Raw genomic sequence first — 25456 nt, forward strand, 5'->3', positions numbered from 1 at the left:
TCAAGTTTAAGCCCCAGCTGGTGTCTAAAATCTCTCTTAATCAGTTTTTTCAATGGCAAATAAAATGATAATATTTGTTTACAAGACTATATTTGTCCTTGCAAAACTGTGCAACTTCTCTTTAGTGAAATTACACAAAGAAACTAATTATTTGTTGAGTCCTCCCAGTCACTGTTGAGTGTGTAAACCTTTTGGGGTTTTATTTTAGGTAATAATTAGCATGCAAGCTAATTAGCATGATATTTCATTTAAGTGCTGGTAAACATCTAGTGACGGTATATTGTTGAAGTAAATGTAGACGATAATATTGTAAATCATAAAGAAGAAATAACACTCAAAAGTATTCTTAATGTGAGATATTGTAACTCGGGCAGAGATGGATAGTTCTGCGTCTGTGAATGTGTGTGGTTTTAACCCTCTCCTCTGTTTTCTCCGGTCTTTTCCAGGCCTGTGTCCGGACTGGGACTGTTGGGACCAGACCAAACCAGTGGAGAACGCTCGTGAGGCCATGCAGCAGGCCGACGACTGGCTGGGCATCCCTCAGGTTAGTACTATATATGCCACACTATATACACACTACTCTACATACAATACACTATGTAAACCACACTATATACAGTACACTACAGGTTGGAACTATATACAATACACTACTGTAGACTCAGAGCGTCCCTCAGGTCAGTACTATATACACTACTCTATATACAATACACTATATACACTGTACACCATATATCTGTGTAATCCCTCAGTCTTCCAGGTCTGAACCATAGCAAAAGACACTCCAATGATTTGTCCAGTTAACAGATTTAAATGTCGTCTTTTGCTACTGCACCATATAGACTGCACTATACTCAGGGCGTCTCTCAGGTCAGTACTGTATGCACCACACTACACTATATACACTACACTATATACACTACACTGTACTCGGGGCGTCCCTCAGGTCAGTACTAAACTATTGAAGCTATGTTGGTCAAGTTAGCTTAATCTGATCTTTATTTTAACACAATCTGACCATAAAGAGACCTGATTTATCTGAAGTACAACAGGTGAGCTGATCACACAAGCTGGCTGCAGTCTTTCAGTTTTGATTTTCAACAAAAAGTTGAAAGGCCCATGTTATTGATCACCATGTTTGCAAATGTGTGCTAATTGCGTCACCATGGAAACTCCTAAAATGGATACATTTTCATTCCTTTTCCTTTTGTCATTTAACACAATCTGACAAGTCCCTCTCAAATAACGTTAGTCACAAGCTAGCTAGCATTAGCCAGCAGTTTTTCAGTTATTCACTCTCATCTTTTGTGTTGAAAATATCCTAAACAGGACCATGAATGCTCGGACTGATCACAGGCTCCTGAAATGTGAGGTTTAAACCCATTTTTTGTTTTTTCAAGAGTTTTCAAACCATTTTAAAACTTATTTGGTTGTGTTCCCTCATCTGTATAATTACACCCTTATGAATTTATAAATGCAACAGCGTGAATGTTTTTAACTGTTCCTATTACTACAATTACTTTTGGAACTGAAGAAATGCAAATTCATTTAGTTCAATGCCATACTGTGGAACATACAGGCAGAGATAATGTGCCCATGAGATGCCCATGATATTTCAAATTTCAGGTCTGATGCAATAAATACGAAAATGCCTGATCGAGATGGGTGCACGCGTGGCAGATGGCACCGCATGGCGTGCCAGCAGTCTCCTCTGTGGTTTCCTGACTCTCATGCCCCCCCTCTCTCTCTGACTGTCTCTCCTCTGTTTGCACCATTACAAAGTCTAGTTTCGCTTCACCAGTGCAGACAGTTTGTGATGTGGTTCAGTGGAGAGGTGGAGAATCGCGTGTGAATGAATCTCAGGTGCTTTTTTGTGTGGAAGAAAGTGGTTTTGACTCAATCACTGACTCCTCATATGATTCTGGGGCACTGGAGGTAACCACGGCAACGACCTGCTCCGGTTCAGTGAGGAGACGCCAGTCATGGGGCTCAGACTTTTGTAATTTAGTCATAATGAAATCAGAAGCATGGCACATGGCACTAAAAAGTCGATATCGAAGAATCGATAATCTGATCAGTGACGTATTTGAGAGCAGAGGTGACGGGCGTTTATAAAGTTATGTCACTGTAAAATACTGCATATGGTCATATCGGCAGGAAGGAGGCATTTGGGCCAAGAAATTTTGGTCCGAGGGGCACATGTGAACCCAGGGCCATAGATGACATGGTACTGTTGGTCCAGTCATTACCTGTAGCAGTGAAGTAAAAGTAGCTTTGCCTGATTAATGCATTGTTTACAGTGTTTGCGGTCTTCTTATTAACCCCTTGTTTGCCGTGTGACTGCAGCCTGTTCAACCCTTCCTCTGCCTGTGCTCAGGTGATTAAACCCTCTTCCTCTGTGTGCCTCAGGTGATCACTCCAGAGGAAATCGTGGACCCCAACGTGGACGAGCACTCGGTCATGACGTATCTGTCCCAGTTTCCAAAAGCCAAACTGAAGCCTGGAGCCCCTCTCAGACCCAAACTCACCCCAAGAAGGCCCGCGCCTACGGACCAGGGTAAGACAAAGCCACAAAGCCAATGCCTATGGCCCAGTGAGGAGAGGGAGAGAGGGGGGAGGGAGGATGAAAGATGGGGACCAGGGGGTCCAGAGGCTTCTCATAACAAAATTAGATGGCGCTCTGCAGAAGCTTACTTAAAGCATGTGTTTTCAGCCTGTGCAGGCTTCAGTTTGAGTCTCGTGGTGAAACACTGATCTTCTCTTTCAGATCCAGCTGCTTCAGTTTAGAGGCAAATAAAGGATTGATGTTTACAGTTTAGACCAAACATTTGGAAAGAATTCAGAGTAAATCGTCCCTGATTGTAGCTAAATGTTCTGCTAATATCACTGGTTTGAGATGACGTCAGAGCCTGCTATATCAGATACCCTCCCATCCTCCTCTATCCCTGTGTGTCAGATGCCCTCCCATCTCAAATCAAGAGTCAGACCTTGAAGACATTTGAGAGACTGAAATTTGAACTGCAGGGTTAGCAGACTTTACACAGGATGACAGCACATGGAGACACAGGGAGGGCATCTGACACATTTAGTTTATCTGCAAAAGATATGATCACATTTTACTTTGAAATGGTTTAAACGGTTTGCAGTGGTCCAAAGTTATTCCCCACTTACCTTATGCATTCAGAGCATCCTAATGATTCACCGGGATGAGATTATAAGCACTTTTCACAACTTTCAGAGACTAGAGTGGTGTAAAGCAAACAGCAACAATTAGCATGCTAACAGAGCACTCCCTGATTTTCGGACATTAAAACTTTTTATATTTAGATGCATTACAGCAGTGGTCCCCAACTTTTTTTGCACCATGGACCAGAACAATGTAGGTTTTATTTTCACGGACCGGCCTTCCTATGCGTGTCAGATAAATATGGCAAAAATAAGTTTACGGTAAGTGCATAAAAAAATACAACTCACCAAGCCGCTGCATCAGTGTGAGCCCTGCACTTGTTTCTTCTTTCCTTCTTGCTCATGCTTGTTTCTTTCAAAAACCTCTAAATCTTATCTTTTAATCCCAGGTGCTTAGTCCTCCATGTGCCAAAGCAGTTTTGAAGGTTTCATTGCCTCATTTGCTTTTCTCCGCATATTATGCAGAGCGGACTCTGCGCGTGAGACTCGCCTGTAGCGACAAACCCGTATTTTAAGTAGGACTCCTGGTATTGTCCTTTTTCTTGGAGGTCGTAGTCTCCTCTTCTGGCTTTACTGTTTTTGTGCGGCCTGGTAGCAAATGCGTAACGGACCGGTACCGGTCCCCGGCCCGGTGGTTGACCACTGCATTGTAGGACACGGCGGATTTATTTTGACCTCGAGTTGCTTATAATAAATAAAGAATAAAGATTCTTTGTGCTCAAATTAGTGGGGGAAAAAATCATGTAATGGCCTTTTTTTTTTAAATCTGATTTTTGTGTTTTCTTCACAGGTATTGAGCCAGTGGGAAACGTTGTGATGAAGAAGGCGACTTTCACAGTAGAGACCATTAGCGCGGGGATGGGGGAAGTCCTGGTTTATGTGGAGGACCCAGCCGGCCACAGGGAGGAGGTAGAGGGCACAGAAGCCCTCAGAATGACCCACATGGGGGCGCTGTGGAGTTGTGGTTTAAATGCTGCTTTTTTGCTTCAGGCTAAAGTCACGGCTAACAATGACAGAACCGAACTTACTCTGTGGTCTACACCCCCAAAGTCACAGGGCATGCACAAGGTAAGAGATTATAGAGGGTTAGGTTAAGAGTTTTGTTACTTAATAAAAAACAATAAATAAATATATACAAAAATTCACATGGCTAGATAAAGGGCTGGGTAAGTACATCATTACAAAAGATGAATGTAAAAAATATTAGTTCACATCCATAAACTCCAGCTCTAACCCTCCACGGTTTCTCCTGTTCCTGCCATAGACTGTGTATATATAAATGGACAGAGCTAACCTACTAGTTGCAGCGTTCCAAAAATGGAAAGTGATCGTTGGCGTGCTTCTGGCTCCAATTACACTTTATATTGGAAAACTGTGACCCCTCTCTCTGTAACTGCTGCTGTCAGACTCGTCATTTTGGTCTTAAAATGTTTGGTATTAATTCGTGCTACATGATCCTGGGGGTTTTATTACGTTATTTTGTCTGTAAATCAACATATAAACATTAATAACAGACTAATCAGCTGTATTTTTTTTCTCTAAAAGTCACTCCGCTAGCATTAGCAACAGGTTTGATTGACAGCGTTGCTAAAAGCCACTCCCTGCTAAACCCAATGGTGCAGGCAGAAGAAAGGAGCGTTACATTCCACAGCCTTGCTCCGGATTGGCCTCTTTGGTTGCTACATATTCGAGGTCGGAATTCCTAATATGAAATTTGCTCCAAATGTGCCCTATAAACCGCTAGTCGCGATGAGCTTCATTTGACTGGAGCGGAATGCTACGTGTGGGCATCACACTCACTTAGTCCTACTCTTTATACAGGCTATGGATCTTGCTAATGACTTTAAATGGGCATGTTTCTCGTTTCCTAGGTGACAGTGCTGTTCGCAGGGCAGCACATTTCAAAGAGTCCGTTTGAGGTGGAGATCGGGATGGCACAGGGCGACTCAAGTAAAGCCACAGCTCAGGGACCAGGCCTGGAACCATCTGGCAACATTGCCAACAAGACCACGTACTTCGATGTGTACACTGCAGGTAAGGCCAACACAGTTTATGTCGAATTACATTTTTTAGCCTTTAAACCCATGCTATAACGTTGTTGCCTTATCAAAAGCGTAACTGGAGTTGTATTTGGTGTCAGTCAGTTGTTTCAGTAGTTCTCCCTCTGTGCCTCAAAATAGTTAAATGAATTGAATCTTCCCAGGGTTGTTGCGTCATAGGCAGAGACCCATAAATCGTCAACAGACCTGTTCTGAGCATTTCTGCCGTTAAATAGCTTTCATAAAATTGCACGGTTACATTACATTAGCATGTCGGAGCATGTTGCTCATTCGCTAGTTTCATGTTTCAAAATCAACATTTTTATGATTAGGAATTATAACAGCCAGTTGATCAGAAAATTTGGCAGTGAGTGATTGGTGGATTGAACAAACAAATGACCTCTTCATACCTGTTTGTCAGGAGCTGGTGTGGGGGAGGTGGAGGTGGTCATCATGGACCCTCTGGGGAAGAAGAACACTGTACCCTGCACCATCGAAGACAAAGGAAACAGTAGCTACCGCTGCACTTACAAACCCACCCAGGAGGGGGCGCACACCATCTACGTCACCTTCGCCGGGGGCCAGATCAGCAAGAGCCCGTTCACAGTCACCGTGGGAGAGGGTCAGTTACACATACTTTTTAATGATGTAGAATATTATATAAAGCACTGTATGGATTAGCAGCTTATAACTTGAAATCTCTAGTCAAATGTATGTTAAAGATGCAGTATGAAACCTTTGTGGAGGAGGATCCGCCACCCTGCTTGTCTCCCTGAAGATGTTATTACTTGTATGGCATTAAAGTTGTCATTTTCCATGGGGTTAGGGTCATTTGAACCTTCTATTTTAAGATGTAATTTCTTTCACAAACTCATGAGAATTCATCTTCATAGAGACACACATGGAGACCACCAGAAAAGGTACATAGTGCATCTTTTAACAAATCAAACAATGAAAATGACAGTTACATTAATGGCAAAAAGTACTCTAAACTTTAACTGTCCCTTTCTGTCTCTATCCCAGTCTCTCTCCTTTCTGTCTCTATCTTTGTCTCTCACTCCTTTGTTTCTATCCTGATTTCTCTCTTTTCTGTCTCTATCCTGATCTCTCTCCTGGCTTTATCCCTGCCTCCTCCCTGTTCTCCGGTTTAGAGTCGGGCCGTATCCCACTTCTCCCTGGAGCTGCTTCCTCCTTCCTTGGTTTCCTGTTTCCCGGGATCTCTCTGGGGTACTCTCTGTGAGATTAGCTTTGGGTGTGTCCCATTTCCATTCTTTCCTCCTCAAATCCTCCACCTTTCCCCATCTGTCAGTCGTAACCCAAAGACCTGATTGGTTGTTGGCTCTGTCTGTTCTGAGCGTGATCGAGAGCTGAGGTTTTGAGGAGTTAAAGTTCATATGACAGGTTTTCATGTTTTTCTAATTCTCTCTTGGTTTAGTGGATACTTCCTGTGCGTATGTCACATCTGCTGTCTCTAACCAGGAAGTAAAATGACAAATTCACCACATTTTATTAAAACTAGAAAAAAATGGGAAAGATTTATTTATTTATTTTTTTATAAAATCTTTAATATAGTTGTAAAGTACATTTTAAATACATCAGTGGTCTAAATGTCATATGAACTTTAAATGAACAGAAATGGGACGTGGGCCTGTACCTTGGCTCTAACTCTGTATGTTGTGATCTACTTGTGTGTGTCATCTGCCATTGCATTATTTACTTTCATTTCCGTATCATCCATTTTGAGATTTTTTTTTTGCCCATTTTATAACGTCGTGTTCTACAATATTCCTAACACGTGCACACACAAGCCCAAAAATTATATTGGTTAAGAGACTCGTTCTGCAAAATGGCTTCCCTTCATCATTAACATTAACTCAGTTGTATTTAGAGTCTTAGCTCTAAACCACTTGGCATATTTTGTGAGGAAGTGGGACACAATGGCAGTAAGCATTTAGGGGGTTTAAACTGGTTACCTTCTCATTGATGGACAAGTGCTTTACCCATTGTCACTAGCATTTTACTGTCAGAACAGCAGTGGAACAGTGACCTCAGGAGGGACGGCCAACTGCGATTGGTCACTTGACACAATGGTTCATGAACACTGTTATAATTCAGGTCAGAGAGTTAAATGTTTTGGGTCAGTTAGCATGTTAGCCGTAACTTTAAATACACTTTGTCACCTGCTAGCTTTATCTCAACTTGCATAATAAAATATAATGTTTAAAAAAATAAATACTAAATCAAAAATATATCTGTTTAGACCTGTAGTAACATTTGCATATTAGCAAACCAGAGCCCCGCCCTCACGTCTGTCCCTCCGGAGCATAGTATCAAGCGCCTTACACATTCTGAGTGCATTTCTGAGACATTAAACAGTCAAACATTTGGCTTTTCCTGTTTGTTCCTGTGGGGTTTCCTACACCAACGCGCTGTCTTTAAAACCATTCCGAACGCCGTTTTACGCTTAACTCTACTTCCTGTGTGCAGATAAGACCCATTACACTCAGGGTCTATTGTCGAGCTCAAATTCCAGTTTTGTACGGCCTAAAAGCTCTTTGAAGTCATAAATAGTATTCAAACTCACTTTTTTTTAATTTCACTTCCTTCTCTCCACCTCCACCCTCTCCTCCCACGCTCAAATCCCTGCATTTTTGAGTAATCTAGTGATCTCTCCTAGGCCCTATTCAAGCCCTCTTTACAGTTTAGCTGAAAGATCCTGTACAAGGCTCCACCCACAAGCCTACATCACCCATGCCCCCACACGACAATTCTCCATAAATATACAAAAACATGATACAAAACTGAACACAGCAACTTGAAACTACTGCACATCACATCAGGTTTGTCATTAGTGGGATGCAGCTGACTGTGTTGTGATAGTGCTTTGAAGGGGGAGGGACTTAGCACAGAGAGCAAAGGGAGGGGAGACTCAGAGCGTCAAAAACGATAGTGAAACTTATTAATACATTGTTTTTGGGTGAATATAGCATTTCAAAACTATAAAAGGAAACATGGTGATCTAAATTTGTTATGTGTTACATTTAATACTTAATGACTCAAAACTTCTCAAATCAAAATTCATATTCTTTGTCCCAGTCACTATAACATCACCACTATCACTTTTTTGCAGTGTAATATTGAAACCAAGATGGCGTCTGCATGTTTTTCTGATATTTTGCTTGTAACCTGCAGCGTGTAACCCGAGTTTGTGCAAGGCCAAAGGTCGCGGTCTGCAGCCTAAAGGTCTCAGGGTCAAAGAGACGGCAGATTTCAGAGTGTACACCAAAGGAGCTGGAACCGGAGAGCTCAAAGTGTCCATCAAAGGCCCCAGTGAGTGAAGCCAGAATGTTTCAGAATACATCTTTTTAAGAGTAAGCTGCTCTAAACATGTTGTGAACCCTGTGTGTGTGCGCAGAGGGGCTGGAGGAGCCATGTAAGAGGAAGGACCTGGGAGACGGAGTTTATGGGTTTGAATATTTCCCCTCCACTCCAGGGACCTACATCATCACCATCACCTGGGGAGGGCAGCACATCCCACGCAGGTATAACTAATGAACCCACACAGGTATAACACGAACCCTAACACACACACAGCCGCACGCTCACACACACAGACAGCCACAGTATGCGAGAGATTTGTCACATCACTCTGGGGAGGGCAGCACATCCCACACAGATGTAGCCATAAACCTAACCTCATCTAGAGACATACATTCAGTGGTGGAAGGTAATGAAGTACAAGTAGTAAAGTGCTCTACTTAAATACATTTTACAGTGGATACTTTGTATTTTCTACTCCACTACATTTTTTAACTGGACTGAAAAGTAAAGATACCTGCGCTCAAATGTAGTGAAGTAAAAAGTACTTTTCATATGGTTAAAAAAAAATCCACTCAAATCATGTTTGTGGTAAAATTCTGACTAAAGTTTTGAAGTTCAAGCTTCCGCTCTGAGCAAACAAAAATACACAAGATTCATGAAGAAAAAGATTAAGAAATGGATTTGTATTGTTACTGTGACCAAAATATGTCTCATTTTTAAAATTATGTCAGTTTAACAAATTAATAACACTTGTATGAAATACTTTACTCTCAAAGTACATTTTTTAACAGGTACTAAAATTCTTAGTACAACAGGAACCCTAACCCCCAGACAGACGCACACATGGACGCACACGGACACATATTAGAGAAACCACAAGTTAGTCATTTTCAGACGATCACTTACATCACTACTTCTCATAAGTGTCCCATTTTCACCAGCCACTGACAAACCTTTTTAACAAAACAATGTTGTACCATGTTTCAAAAAGTTATCAATTATGTAATGTTAAATAAAACTCAACTTACATATTTTTATATGAATCTCAGTTGCTTTTTGTGACTTTTTCTCCTGTCTTGTGAAAAAAGACTGTTTACCCAAAGCTACCTTTAGCTCAGGGCTTTTTCTGCCCGTAGGTAGTTGGCGTGGAGCTTTTGTGACACGTAGTGAAGTGTCCCTCCACATTGTGCCACTTTGCCGTCACCACAGTCGCCCCCGCAGAGAGACGCATGCAGGTTTCTTTTACAGTCGTAAAATTCATTGTGAAAGTGATTTTTTTTTTTTTCCTTTTTTTTCTGCCATGTCTTTGGGGTAAGAAACTGCATTCATCTCACATCTTTGCAGTGCTCGCCAGCGGAGCACTGGTTTTGTCACGCGCACAGTACTAACCTTTTGAAGAGAGTAGGTCAGAGTTCACCTTAACTTATATAAACGTCAAGTATAATAAAGATATTTTTAAGATATTGTCACTTTTTATCATTTTTAAATCTATAAATGCAAGGGTTTTTTAGTGAGTTGTGCTATTTTTAGAACTGGCCGGCGGGCGATTCATGTAGTCCTTGAGGGCGACCTGGTGCCAGCGGGCACCGTGTGGGTGACCCCTGATCTAGACCATAGTTAATTTCTAAAACAACTTCTCTTTTGACCCTGTGACCTTTGCCCTCAGTCCGATCGAGGTGAAGATCGGAGCAGAGGCCGGTCAACAGAAGGTCCGAGCCTGGGGTCCTGGTCTGGAGGGGGGAGTCGTGGGGAAGTCTGCGGACTTTGTGGTGGAGGCTGTGGGAGACAACGTTGGAACTCTGGGTAAGAGACAGAGGTTTAAAAGACTTCGCATTGAGTCCATTTCATTCTGTCTCCTTTATATGATGTTTATTAAGATAACATTAATATTACTCTCTCCTCTCCCTAGGCTTCTCGGTGGAGGGCCCATCTCAGGCTAAGATCGAGTGCGACGACAAAGGCGACGGGTCATGTGATGTGCGGTACTGGCCCACAGAGGCAGGGGAGTACGCCGTGCACGTGCTCTGCAACAACGAGGACATCCAACACTCGCCCTTCATGGCCGAGATCGTGAACCCGCCCGGGAAAGACTTCTACCCAGACAAGGTCTCACCCAATCTCCACAGGGTTCTACCATTCCTTTAGGCTCAATCCCAACTCTACCCCATCTCTAGCAGCGAGGGGCTGAAATCCAGCTGGTTAAAACTTGCTGTAGATTAGACGTGGACGACTGAGGGATTACACAGATAAAGAAAAATATAAAATCTGTCAACTGAACAAATAATTTGGTTACTCATCAAAGCCACTTCTTCAGTTCTGGTCAGATTACTGCTGGACACAGGGAGGAGAAACTACACTGAAACTCAAAATACCAATAACAATAGGTATTTTTTAGTTTTCAGTGAAGTTGTTTTAAAACTAAAATGCCTCTCTCTGATATGAATGGTCACTACTTAAGCACCTGCAGCCAATCATAACTCGGTGCTACTGCAGCTCAGTGAGTGAATTCTGGAGGTTCTTTCACATGAGGCCTGTCCATAAACTGAGAATGAGACACCTGTATGTGTTTATCTGCAGGTTAAGGTTCTGAACACACAGGGTCAGATATAGTACAAATTTTTTCGTATAGTTGCATACAGCTCCTTTTGTAAACGAGGCTTGTGAACTTGACCAGACTGGTTGTTAATCATGCTAATGTTTTTCCAGGTGAAGGCGTATGGTCCTGGTCTGCAGAGCAACGGTCTGGCTGTTGGAAAACCCACAGAGTTCACTGTCGATGCCAAACAGGGAGGAAAGGCTCCTCTCAAGATCACAGCACAGGTACAGAGAAATGTGATTAACTGATCTTTTTTTTAATTTCAGATTTGCAGTTTATTTTGTGTTAAGTGCCATCTTATCAAGTGAGCTTCTACCCTCTATGATAATTTAAGTATCCTCTCGTGTTCAGGATGGAGATGGAAACCCAGTGGACGTGCAGGTCAAAGACAATGGAAACGGCACTTACTCCTGCTCCTACACACCACGAAAGCCAGTCAAACACACAGTGATGGTTTCCTGGGGAGGGGTCAACATCCCAGAGAGTCCATTTAGGGTAAGACACATACACACTCACTACTACTTTTACTTGCCTCACAGTCTGCTCAGTGGGGTATAAGATGTTCTTCATTTGCTCTGGAAATAAGCCACATTTGTTCCATTGGTTCCAGACTCACTTGCCTCAACTTGGCAAAAATGTATAAGTTTTTGTTTTGGTTGTTCATTTTTGCTGATTCCCATAGTCTTTTTTTTATTTATTTATTTATTTTAACTTTTACTTTTATTTGTCTACATAGTTAAATAAATCTTGTATTTTGTGTTTTCCAGATGAACATAGGAGCTGGCTGCCATCCAAACAAAGTGAAGGTTTCTGGTCCTGGAGTTTCAAAGACTGGTCTGAAAGCGTTTGAGCCGACATATTTCACAGTGGACTGTGCAGAGGCAGGACAAGGTACAAAACACCACGTAAATTAAAAAAATAAAACATGTGGATTTATGATTTGATCACAGCTGTAGGGCATGCTGTGTGTTTTTATTCTACAGGAGCTGTCCGTATTGGTATAAAGTGATGTTCTTGTTTAAAATAGTTTGATATTGGTATCTGCTATAAGAATACACACAAAACCAGTGCGAAGTGTTGTTTTGTTTTGTATTTTATACAGTATGAACGATATGATCCAGTTTCATGCAATTCAGTTTTGTCTTTGTGTGTGTCTTGTAGGACAGCAGTATTGATATGTGTTTGTTTTTTATTCTACAGGAGACATCAGTATTGGTATAAAGTGCGCTCCTGGCGTGGTGGGTCCGGCTGAGGCCGACATAGACTTTGACATCATCAGAAACGACAACGACACATTCACTGTCAAATACACTCCACCTGGAGCCGGGAGCTACACCATCATGGTGCTGTTCGCTGATCAGGTCAGAGTCTAATCTACTAAACCAGAGTAACCAGGATGTGACCAGACTGAGGGGTCCCTATGAAGTGGGTCGTGCACATTGATCAATCTGGGGTCTGATCCAGACCTATAGGAACATTAAAATCATAGACTGTGTATATAAATGGACATGACTAACTCGCTACCTGCAGAGTACCAAATAGGAATTGCTCATGGGTGCACTTCCAGCGCCATCGACTCTGGCACCAATTCATTTTACATGAGATTGCCTCTCTGTCTCTGTAAGTCCTGCTGTCACCCTCGTCATTTTGGTCTTAAAATGATCATGTTGAAAAAAATCAAAATATGAACATTAATAACAGGCAAATCAGTTGGCTTCTTTCCCCAAAGTCGCTTCTGCTAGGGGAGTTACCTTCAACACCCTCGCTCCGGATTGGCTCTTTGGTTGCTACTCATGGTCAGAACTTACTTGGTCTGCTGTAGTGACTTCAAGAAATTGTTTGAACCATAGACTGTATAAAGAAGTGGACCTAAGAGAAATCAAACTTTAGTTAAATCAAATTCTGTTTTTATTTTTTGATGAAAAGAGGTCTGTGCTTCTTCCCTCTGCACATTTTGCACAAACTAAAGAGTCCATTTAAAAATAGTCTGACATAATATAGAGTTTTTAACAATAAAAACACCTCGAAGTGCAATTTTCTGACCACACACACTTTGGTTTATGTCAGAACAGCACAAAAAACTCATATTATGACACTTCTTATTTCCATCCATTCTAGATATTTCTGTAGTGGTGTTGGCGTTAGAATGTTCTTCCAGCCTGTGACATGATCAGGAGTAAACTTTTGACCTCTTAGAGCATTTTGCCTCCATGTTTTTTTTTGTTTTTTTGTTTTTTAATATCCATCTTCTCTTGGTTTTAGGCCATCCCCATGACTCCCATCAGAGTCAAAGTGGATCCAACTCACGACGCCTCTAAAGTCAAAGCAGAGGGACCCGGACTCAGCCGCAACGGTCAGAACAAATAGATCTATGAGACTTCACAACCTGCAACAAACAAATATATTTGTTTATCAGTACTGAATAGTGGGGATGTAATGATATCCAAAAACTAACTGTATGGTATTTATAGCGATATTGTGTTGTAACAAAATTACTCCTACCTTTTCCTTTTCAAATGTGTTGACAAGACTTTGCTCTGGTTCAGTGCAGACTACATGAAGAGATGACACGTATTAATTACTTGGAGCATGACAGAACCAAAGGATCATGGTCTAATGTAGTTCCTTTTGGAGTTTTTTTTTTTTTTCACTCATGCAATATTACAAGTCTTTGTTTAATTTCATTGTAATTTGTAATATTGTGAAGGCCCATGATATTATTGAGACTTTTGCTAAAAGAAAGAACTATGAACAGTAGATGATGCTGTCAAAACACTATATACACAGTGTAGAAGCAGACAAAGGTTTATTTGGTGTTTAGTTCCAGATAATGTCTTTGGATTTAAGCACAGGTACAGAGAGCAAGATGGAAGGCAGCACACTACTGTACTAGTTAGATTTGATTTTTTTTTTTGTTTCGGTTTATTTTTTTTCATTTATTTAAATCTATGTTGCCTCTGGTTCCAGGTGTGGAGCTGAACAAACCCACTCACTTCACTGTGAACACCAAAGGAGCCGGAAAGGCCAATCTGGACTGTGCCTTCACTGGGCCCATTAAGGGAGAGCTAGTGAAGGACTACGAGATCATCAACAACCATGACAACACACACACAGTGAAATATACGCCAGTGCACCAGGTGAAATACACAACACGCACACAGTGAAATATACGCCAGTGAATCAGGTGAAACACACGCACAGTGAAATAACACCAGTGCACCAGGTGAAAAAGGGAACAACACATAGAATCACTGTAGTTTAAACAGAGCTGAAGACTCGGGTCAGAATTCTCAGATTCCTTCCCACACCCCTGGTTTAGCAGGGAGCAGATGCTTAACAGCACTGTCAACCAAACCTGTTGCTAATGCTAGCGGGAGTGACCTCGGGGAAAACCTGATTTGTCTGTTATTAATGTTCATATCTTGATTTACGGCCACAATAGCAAAATAAAAACGCCAGGATCATGTAGAACAGGTTAATACAAATATTTTAAGACCTCCAGCTTAGGGTTAAACTATTGAGTTAAGTGATGATGTCACTGCCGGGTCCAAACAGAAACTTCACAGCTGATTTCTAGCTTTGTTTTTGTTCCTTATTCATCAGATAAGAGACAGTTCCCTTTCAAAAGTGTTTCACCACAAACTGTATTAAATATGAAAATAATGTAGTAATAATCTACCATAACATAGGATAACAGGTGTATATATCTCATTAACTGTTGGTCACCACTAACGCTAGCTTAGCCTAGCCTAGCATCTTACCTCAACCTCCCTCCTTTCTGTCTGTTATATGCAGATCCATGTTCATGAGCTTGTTAGCTTTAAACGACTGAAAACTCTTTTACTGTGAGATGTGCCTTTGCTAAAACGAGGAATGAGTCTCTGTTATATATTTACTGACCCGTGTTTCCTCCAGGGCCCACTAGGTGTCGCTGTGACATACGGAGGAGACCACATCCCTAAGAGTCCCTTTAACGTCGCCGTGGCTCCTTCTGTGGACCTCAGCAAAATCAGCGTCACTGGCCTCGGAGACAGTAGGTTTAAGTGCATTTTACAGATTCACTATGGAACTTTTCTACAGGAGGGTTTGTACTGGCTTGTCTCCATGGAGATGTTATTGCTTTGCCAGGAATATTCCATAATATGTCAGTAAACTTGTCTATCTCCACTGTAGTGTTGTCACGATACTAAAATTTCATACATTTCAGTACTAAGGAATAGACTTGATACATGAACAAAAACTAAAACGGACTTTTAATCGGTGCCATTTAACACAAAAATAGTAAATTTTCTTCAAAGTCTTGCATCTACTCCACACCACATGTTTTTACTGGAAGCGGATTTGCTGTAGACCTCTCCCATTAAAAACACCCAAGCTGGTCACTGACAATTAGACATGATTAAAATGTGATTAATTGCACAGCTCTTCGACTATGACATTCCAGACCAAGTAACAGGTCAGGTCTGTGGAGAGGTGAGCCCTCTCGCATGAAGAATGTTTTTGAGCAATAAAAACTGAATTTACTGAATAAATGGCATGATTGGCTTAATGCAATACTGTGAAATATTACAGGCAAAGCAATAATTTCTTCATGGATACAAGCAGGTGAAAAGTCCCATAGTGCACCTTTTGAATTCGCACAGGACAATTCAGTTTATAAAAGCTATCCTCTGTGTAAAACATTGATTTTGTATTCCTTGTTACAGAGATGACTGTGGGTAAAGATAAGGACGTGACAGTGAAGTCCAAAGGAGCAGGAGGTCAGGGCAAAGTGGCAGCCAAAGTGACCGGACCCTCTGGAAAACCCATCGCCAGCAAGGTACCAACACACCCCTAACCCTGCAGAATAACACTTATAAACCTATTTCCAACCACACTGCTGTATGCTTTTTAATGATAATTTAATGCGCAATAGACAATAGTTTAAAGGTGCAGTATGTAACTCTCTGGTGGTGGAAGATCACCCACATGATTAAAGCCACTCTCCATGGAGATGCATGTGTTTTATGCCATACTGTGGAATATTACAATGGAACAACCCTCTTAGGCCAAATATGTGTCACATTTGGAGAAGGATACTTTTTTTTTGTGCAATTAAGCATAAAAAAACAGGCTTTTGTTGTCTTAATTTCTTTGGGCTAAAAATTTGCATACTGTGTCTTTAAGATCATACCAAAATGGATTAGATGGAACATTTAAAATTTTTACCTCAAAAACATTCTTTACTTATTCAAACCCTTACTTCCATCTAAAGACCGATTGTCTTGTTCAGGTGGAGCCGGGTCTGAGCCCAGAGACGTCTCATGTGAAGTTCATCCCCAGAGAGGCCGGACCGTACCAGGTCGAACTCACCTACGACGGAGTGCCCATCCCCGGGTCCCCATTCACCCCCACCGCCTACCCTGCCACCGACCCCTCCAAGGTAAAAGCAGCCACCAACCCGTCCAAAATAAAAGCATTCATTAGTAATGGCTTAATCAATCCCTGAACAAATACAGCGATGGAAAGAGTACTGAAAGATGTGTACAGTTGCATGGCTAAATATGTACATGCATCCTTGTTCTTGTAATGGAGTAAAGTGTTTGACAGGTTTATATGTATATATATAATATATGCATATGTGATTTTTTTTTTTTTTAATTACTGGTGGTATGAATCGCAAATTTACTAATTGGATGGGTTCATTTAAATGGCAATCAGCTGCAGGTTGTTTAGGAAATTGGTGCTTTAAAACAACAAAATCACCTGTTTGATATGAGTTCGGACTCTGCTGTGCTCGGTGTTGGGCCAGATAGAGTCTGAGATGGAGTCTGAAACCTCTACCCTGTAGTTTAGATTTGTACAAACATGTTCTTAAAAGTCCCTGTGTGTCAGATGCCCTCCCTGTTGTAGTCTATTTGTCAATTGTTCCGTTTTTAAAATGTAAACTTTGAACAGAGTCATATTATTAAAAACATAAATCAACTGGATATTTTTACCAAATTGTTGCCCAAGCACTGTATTCCCTGTGTTTTACTGTGTTTTTAAAATGCATCTTCTCAGCCATTACATCCCACCCTTCTCTCATCTCAGGTGCGTTGCTCAGGTCCAGGTCTGGAGCGCGCCAAAGTTGGGGAGACAGGGGAGTTCATCGTTGACTGTACCAACGCAGGACCGGCTGAACTCACCATTGAGATCATTTCTGACAGTGGCACAGAGGCGGAGGTTCACATCCAGGACAATGGAGACGGCACCTACACCATCACATACATCCCACTGTACCCGGGCTCCTACACGCTCACCATCCGTTATGGAGGCCAGGATGTGCCAAACTTCCCTGCACGCCTCACCGTAGAGCCGGCTGTGGACGCCAGCGGAGTCAGGGTGTTTGGGCCTGGAGTGGAGGGCAAAGGTAACACACGGCATACATTAAATATAATCTTTTTTTTTTTTTTTATGGAATATGCATAAGATTTGGTTAAAGATGAATCTACACAATACTTTTTTATATATTTATATTTATTTATATCTATCTATATATCTATATATATATATATATATATTTCTTTATTACTGTTTTTATTTATTTATTATATAATTCTTGTCTTTATTGTACTGTAAAAATGTATAAAACATATGTCCTTACTGTCAGCGGGCTCGCATCTCCACAGACCTGAATCTTATTTGGTCGATAAGAGGGCTGACTCCTGTTTTCATAGAAATTTTGTGTTTGTTTCATTGAAATTTGTGTAAAATATTCCACAGTACTTAAAATCATACTTTGGAACATTCTTCATGGAGATGCACATTTTAACTTGCTATTTCTATGGTGGTGATGTGCTTTAAAACTACAGTCTGTAACTTTCTGGAGGTGGAACAGGTTGAACTGTTTGATATGCTTTTGAAACATTTCAGTTTTCTATTGTAAAGTTTTTATTCCCATTATGTGAAAGGCACAACTGTACGCTGTATTTTAGTCTCGTATAGATGCCACATGTATAAATAAAATTAACGTTTTGCTCATTTTGATGTCCGTCCTCGTTCATGCTTTAATAACTACAGCTTAATCATACCCCTCTTGTTTCCAGGCGTGTACCGCGAGGCGACCACAGACTTCACCGTTGATGCTCGGGCTCTGACCAAAACCGGAGGAGACCACATAAAGGCCGTAATCACAAACCCATCTGGAGCCTGCACCGAAGCGCTGATCTCAGACCGAGGAGACGGCACCTACAGCGTGGAGTACACTCCCTACGAGGAGGGTAAGGAGGGAGGCGTTCTGTGTGTATGTCTCTGGTGGAATGTTCAGCAGTTTCCATGGTGACACTGTTGACTCAATGGAGCGATAACTTTTTAGTGCCATTTCATTAGCATACATGAAGTGTGAAGTGACAGGGTAACATTAAAAATCATGTTACTCCAGCCAAACCTCACACACAAAGACACAGGAAAACATAACTTAAAACTATTTGCTTAAGTTTGTGTGCATCGTATCGAAGTTTTAAAGTCAAGTTTAAAGCTATTTTCTTAAATCTTTATTTTTAAGGTAAATATTAAGATCTGAAAAGGCAGATTAAACTGTCCAGTCACTCCCAGAACTCCAGCTCACACAGTCCATGCATTCTCCTTTCTGTTGTGATCCATATAAAATCTTAAAATTCTAATAATTACTCAACCAATATAAAAATGTATTGACTAAGACTCTGTCAACCAATTAACTGAACAACAAAACTGGATGAAGGAAATGGCAGACAATATGTGTTTATAGACCTCATTCCCCCTAAAGCTCGCTCAATGGCCGATTATGACAGTGTTCCCATAGTAACCAGTCCGTTTCCCTGCTGTCTTGGTTCAGGCCCTCACAGTGTGGAGGTGTGTTACGATGGCTCTCCGGTCCCTCAGAGCCCCTTCAGAGTCGTAGTGACCGAAGGCTGTGACCCGACCCGAGTCAGAGTCCATGGACCAGGACTCAAGTCTGGGATCACCAACAAACCCAACAAGTTCACCGTGGAAACCAGGTGAGACTCAAAGGGGGACAGGTCCACTCTACTGCCATACTGTGCACTAATGCCTTTTCCTCTACCCTTCACAGAGGAGCTGGCACTGGGGGTCTGGGTCTGGCCATGGAGGGTCCCTCTGAGGCGAAAATGTCCTGTACCGACAACAAGGACGGCAGCTGCAGCGTGGAGTACATCCCCTATGAACCAGGAACATATAATCTGAACATCACCTACGACAGACAGCCAATCACAGGTCAGAATATATAATCTATAACAAATGGTCAATCACAGGTCAGAATCTCTCCATACCTAATCCTAAAGGCTCACACTGCTTATTTGAAGTGCACCAAACTTGCGTATCACACACTGAACCCAGCTCTTAAATGAAGTCATCGCCAAAATGAAAAAAGCGTCATGTGTTTTCAGCTGCGGCTCCACAAACAAATAAGTTTGCTCGTGTGTGTGTGTGCTCAGGGAAGATGATGGAGACGTGTTTTTCAGTCTCTGTGTGCATTGGCCTGAAGTCTCCAGCAATATCAACCCCGCCCCTGTTTCTCTCTCCACAGGAAGTCCATTCTCTGTCCCAGTCAGCGACACCGTGGACAGTTCAAAGGTCAAATGTCAAGGCGCTGGACTCGGAACCAACGTCAGAGCTAACATCCCCCAAACATTTACCGTGGACGCGTCTAAGGCCGGAATCGCACCACTGCAGGTCCGAGTGCAAGGACCCAAAGGTGAGTGGAGGGAGGAGGACGAGAGTGAAGGGGCAGATCATGATTAAGTTGTATCAGATTACAGTGGGTAAGAAATTGTTTTGACATGTTTTGTTACTTTAGTCTCAGCAGCAGGTCACACCTTCCTTCTGTTTAGATGGTTTTGTTTGTGTTTATAATGTTCTCTTTTTGGCCTGGTTGTGTTTTTAATTAACAATTTGTCTATTATAAAAAATAGCAACTCTAATAATTAAGAAAAGTGGCCCCCAAAGGCTGTGATGAAGTTACTCTGTTCACTGGTTCTACTGAAACAGCCACACCAGTCCAACATTGGTCAAATCTGTACTTTAAAAATGGCTCCTTTTTGTTTGTAGTTTTAAAATGTGTGCTCTTTTCAGGTGTGGTGGAGCCAGTGGAGATCGTGGATAATGGAGACCAGACTCATTCAGTGAACTATGTCCCAACCAGAGAGGGACCTTACTCCATCAACGTACTGTATGCAGATGAGGAGATCCCACGCAGGTGTGAAGACAAGACAAGAAAACAAGACAAACCAAATGACTGAAGTCTTACAAATGCATGAGATTTGAACATAATGTGATGAATATATTTGTTTTTCAACTCTCGTACTCAGCCCATACAAAGTGAAGGTTCTGCCGACTCATGATGCCAGTAAAGTCAAGTGCAGTGGTCCAGGTCTGAACACTACGGGGGTCCCAGCCTCTCTGCCCGTCGAGTTCACCATCGACGCCAAAGATGCTGGAGAGGGACTGCTGGCTGTGCAGATCACTGTAAGGACGCGTTGGCTTTAGAGCAGACATGTAGCATAAAATAAACCTTTATTTCTGCCAAAATGAGGAAATGTTAGTTTTATTAAAGTAAAAAAAAGCAGAAGTTTGTGGCTTTAATTAAAGGTTCACTCTGTAACTTTTCAGATGGAGGGTCACCGCTTGCTTGTTTCTATAGAGATATTATTGCCTTGTCTGTAATGTTCCACAGACATTTTTGTAGCAATGAAAACCACTGTAATCCAGTAAATACAAGAGGGTTTAATGTTCCACAATACAGCATTACAGATAAAATAAAAAAAAAAAAAAAAAATTCTTAAAGAAAAAAAAATGCATTTATTGAATTACAGGGGTTTTCATTGCAAGATGTTTTTATCGCTACTGCTTTGATGCCATACTGTGAAACATTAAACATATCTACATGGAAACGAGGTAGCAGACCTTCAACCAACAAAGTTACATAGTGTGCCTTTAGTAGAAGTATATAACATAGTCCTACATTGACCTCGTCTCTCCTTTGATCTCAGGACCCAGAGGGGAAGCCCAAAAAGGCAGAGATCAGAGACAACCACGACGGCACGTATCTGGTCTCATACGTGCCGGACATGACCGGACGTTACACCATCCTCATTAAATACGGAGGAGACGAGATCCCGTATTCTCCCTACCGGATCCGCGCCCTGCCCACTGGCGACGCCAGCAAGTGCATGGTCACAGGTACGAGACGGGTTTGGTCTGGATAAGTCTGTCTGTTTAAATAAATGCTCACAGGACTAGTTTGGTTCATGTCTGTATGTTGGTGGTGGGTGATTGTAAGGGTCGGTCAAAAATTTTTATATTATGACTCCTTTATAGTTTAAAAATATATCTTAAAGGAACTGTATGTGGCCTGCGCTCGGCTTTAACAAGGGCATTAAACTCACAACTGACCCCATGTGCCCAGAGCCTTAACCTGCAGACGGCACTCGCACTGAGTTATGACTGGCTGCAAGTGCTGGGATTTAAGTAATGACCATTCAGATCAGAGAGGCATTTTAGGCTTAAACCAACTGGATTCTAGCATTGGAACTGAAAACCCAAATGTGAGACACATAGGAGGCTTTATGCCCAGTGTTTTTCAATTAACAATTACATTGTTGATTTATTCTTATAGTTTTACTAATATTTGATTTGTTTACCTCATATCTGAGCACACAGATGGGTCATGTTTATGAAAATTTAAATAATCCAACATACTTTTCCTTTAAGAGCAAACTAGACCATCTACTTCTCCAGGGAGTTGATACTTCACTGTGATTGGTTATATCCACCTGTCACTCAGAGCACAACATAGACTGACCAATCGGAGGAGTGGGTGGTCCTACTGGTCATTATCTGTCATTACGCCCATCACTAACATACATATTAAATGCAATGAAAAAATACAATCCATGTTTATGCTAATCTGTTGATATCCTTAAAGCCCCACTGCGTAACATTTCAACCAATAAATGAGACAAAAACGAAAACATTCGTTTAATTTCGGGTGTTTTTATTTTTGGTAAATATCTTTGAAAATCATGCATTCTTGCTGCGAGCTGGCTTGCCTTTCCCTGGACATGACTTGTAACTTGCTCTGGTGATAGACGCTGTTATTTCTTTGCCTGGAATGTTCCGCAGTGGGGCTTTAACTGCAGCTGTACAGTTTTAATATGACTATGTGGATGTAGCTTGACCCGTAGCCAGTTTAAGTCCTGGTTTTGGGCACTGGCTGCTCCTGTTTTTGCTCTGGTTTGATTCACGCTGTGCTCCTCTGACACTCCTCCTCCCATCAACGCCCCCTCACTGCAAAAACAACCATCTTTAAAAAGGTTCAAACGGCTTAAGAATTGTATATTATTTAAAGACATTTTAACTACAATGCCCAAATAAGCATGTACTTTCACAAGAAATGAGAAAACGAATTGTTCCATCTGACTTGTCAAATCAAGATGGCTCTTCAGTTTAAAGCAGACATAATGTGCTTGTGTCGGCTGTGTAGTTAAAACCTATGTATTTGATACTTGATACTGATTCCGATGAGGCATATAGGCACATTGGAATTTAGTGTCACGATTATAATGGCCAAAATAATTGCGATTATATCAAGGTAATTATTGTTGCTGACAGTTTAAAAATGTTCTGGATATGGATAATTATAATTTTTAATATTATGAATAGGTTCCATATTTAAACAACTGTAGTATTGTGCTTTGTTATAAGTGAAAACGGTGATCTAGAGGAGATTGCCAACAAAGATAATGGACATTGTGTCCGAAAGTACTTTTCCCTGATGATTATCACGATTATATAAAAGTGCCATGAATGTTTGTCACCCCTTTTTTTTTAATCACGATGAACAATATTATTGTTTATCGTCCCATCCCTAATTCCTATACCACAATGCTAATTAAAACAATTTCTTTAGACAATAAGATATAATTGTACAAATGTGCGTACTTTGTTTTTTCATGCGGCCTTATCCCCAGACTAGTATACGCCCATGGACCACCATGATCTTGAGCTGTATCTTTAACAAGTATAAGACACATAGTTGTCCAGTAGGTTCCATTCTAAAGCTATTCAGGAAAGACTTATTTCTGTCCTGTGAATGTGACTTTTTTAGTATGGATACCTGCTCAAATTAGTATCTAGTTCCAATACAAGTTTTAGCATCAATTAGTATCTGGTTTTCAATGCTTTTGACAACCCCAAAATACATCTTGAACTGGTTGAAATAGAAGGAAAACCAATTAACGATTATGGTTAAAATCTCTGAAAAGTCTCTTAATTTTTTTTCAGCCATTTGAACTTGTTTAATTGCGTTGTTTTTGCCCCCGTTCGCTTCACCCCCTCCCTCCCCCCACACATGGTTTGTTGGTTTGTTGATCCAAGTGTTTCGGAGCACAGTGACTGCCCGCTCACCGCTGCCCCTGCTGACTGTCTTTTGTCACTGTGTTTTTGCTGCGCTGCTTCTCACCGTTCCTATGCTCAGTGTCAATCGGAGGTCACGGTTTAGGTAAGACTTTTCTACCAATGTTTTTATTTCATTTTTTTTTCCATTTCACTGCAAAAAGGAAAATCTAGAGGTGCATGGCTAGAATTTGAGTAGTTTATTTAAAGCCACAGTATGTTTTTTTTTTTTTTTTTTTTTTTTTTTTTTTTTTTTTTTTTTATAACCAACACAAAAGTGTTCATTTGTTTTGAGAGGGGTTTTGACTCCACTCAACTTGAACTCCAAAAATTGTATAGTAGTCAGATTTTGAATCTGCACATAGTCACTGATTTAAAACTGTGTAACCATCCCAACTGCACGAAGGAGTCAGTTGCGTCACACACTGTGGACACATGAGATCAGAGAGAACTTTTTGATTTATTACAAACTGGTTTTAGTCGTCAGATCTGGCTCTTTCTTTGATCGGACGATTTGAGAACCAAAATGTAAACATGAACAAATCCACATTACTCCCGTTAGTCAAATTGGTTTGATTAATATTTGAAGTCTTTTCCACAGACTCTAGCTCTTCCTTATTTGCAGTGCTCTTTTAGCATGGACGATGGCAGCACGAAGCATCGAGCCCGTCTGTCTAATCTCATTCACCTCCTGAAATGGTTCATTTTTATTGGTCAGACTAATGGACTAACTGCAGGTTTAATGGCATGGTGGAATGGCTCATTTAGCGTTAGCTTGAGTAGCTACATGTCAATAATAACAGATGTAGTAATATTATGGACGTAACAAACTCATCCAGCTGGGTGAGGATGTCAGAATTCACCAAATGTGTTAGACATTTTCTTTGGTTCTATTTGACTCCTTTTGCACAGGGGATCGTTGAGTGCTTCCATATGGGATTCATAGAACCATAGTTACATCTGTAACTCATTTTTTGTGATTTGTTTCATCCATGTGGCCAATCATGACAAACTAAAATCTTAATTTCACTTAAGCTGCCTAATGGACTGAATCCACCATCTTTAAATGTTTTAAGCACGAGCCCCTGCCACAGGGGATTCATAGAACCACAGTTAACTTTTTTTTTTTAACTTTTAATGGTATTATAATAATAATTATGATTTTTTTTTTTTTTTCATTATTACTCTATAATTCTCAAAATTGTAATGAATTAAATCCTGACATCCTACATCCAGCTGATGCGGGCCTGTTCTGTGTGGCTCTGTGCATGCTCCAAACAGGACTAAAGTCAAAATTAGTTTTTGCATTTATTTTGTTGAGTTAAAATGACTTGAATGTTGAAGCCATAGTTTTGACTCGTTTTAGGTTCATATATGTATTAATCATCTTCAGATGAGTCAAAACTATTCAAACATTAGGTGTGAAATGAATGAATGAATGGATTTGAGTATTTTTATGTAACAAAATCAAAATAAATCTATATAATCAAACACATTTCCACATGGATCTGGGCCATGGGCCAAAAAAGCCACCTTTTTTCCTGATATTGATCTTGATTTTCTATTAAATTGGTTTTTTTTCTTTTGAAAAACTAAAAGTGGTTTTCAGTATCAATTCCCTAAACATAAACAATACAGATTTTTAAAGGTCCTATACTGACTCCTGTGAGCTTTAAGTCATGTTCTAATGCTGTTACCGCCTCAAAAACACACTGGAGTTGTGTTTTGTTTCATTCACACATGTTGGAGAAACCCTTTATTAGTGTGTCTACATCTCCAAAGTAAACATGTTAAACATGTGTGAATGAAACAAAACAAAACTCCAGGTCTGTTTGTGATGAGGAAATAACATAACATAGAGCAGAAAATGGAATAATATGGGGCCTTTAAAAACACCCAAGCT

The 25456-nt window shown here is 40.9% G+C and overlaps 1 protein-coding gene across 1 annotated transcript in view; it reads left to right on the forward strand.

Moving 5' to 3' along the window:
* Window positions 1–25456, forward strand: part of flna (filamin A, alpha (actin binding protein 280)) — an 81304-nt gene that overhangs the window by 35639 nt on the left and 20209 nt on the right. The window contains 30 exon segments of the mRNA XM_055223270.1: window positions 447–544; window positions 2410–2557; window positions 3977–4095; window positions 4177–4198; window positions 4201–4238; window positions 4240–4254; window positions 5058–5220; window positions 5647–5847; window positions 8418–8555; window positions 8641–8767; window positions 10213–10349; window positions 10456–10652; window positions 11253–11366; window positions 11494–11637; window positions 11910–12033; window positions 12343–12503; window positions 13405–13495; window positions 14110–14279; window positions 15058–15175; window positions 15849–15961; window positions 16415–16564; window positions 17215–17533; window positions 18210–18383; window positions 18977–19139; window positions 19214–19374; window positions 19688–19855; window positions 20233–20356; window positions 20469–20625; window positions 21150–21339; window positions 23636–23659. Coding sequence (XP_055079245.1) covers window positions 447–544; window positions 2410–2557; window positions 3977–4095; window positions 4177–4198; window positions 4201–4238; window positions 4240–4254; window positions 5058–5220; window positions 5647–5847; window positions 8418–8555; window positions 8641–8767; window positions 10213–10349; window positions 10456–10652; window positions 11253–11366; window positions 11494–11637; window positions 11910–12033; window positions 12343–12503; window positions 13405–13495; window positions 14110–14279; window positions 15058–15175; window positions 15849–15961; window positions 16415–16564; window positions 17215–17533; window positions 18210–18383; window positions 18977–19139; window positions 19214–19374; window positions 19688–19855; window positions 20233–20356; window positions 20469–20625; window positions 21150–21339; window positions 23636–23659 — 4068 coding nt within the window.

This window comes from Periophthalmus magnuspinnatus, chromosome 7, assembly GCF_009829125.3.
Source record: "Periophthalmus magnuspinnatus isolate fPerMag1 chromosome 7, fPerMag1.2.pri, whole genome shotgun sequence".
Lineage (NCBI taxonomy): Eukaryota > Metazoa > Chordata > Actinopteri > Gobiiformes > Gobiidae > Periophthalmus > Periophthalmus magnuspinnatus.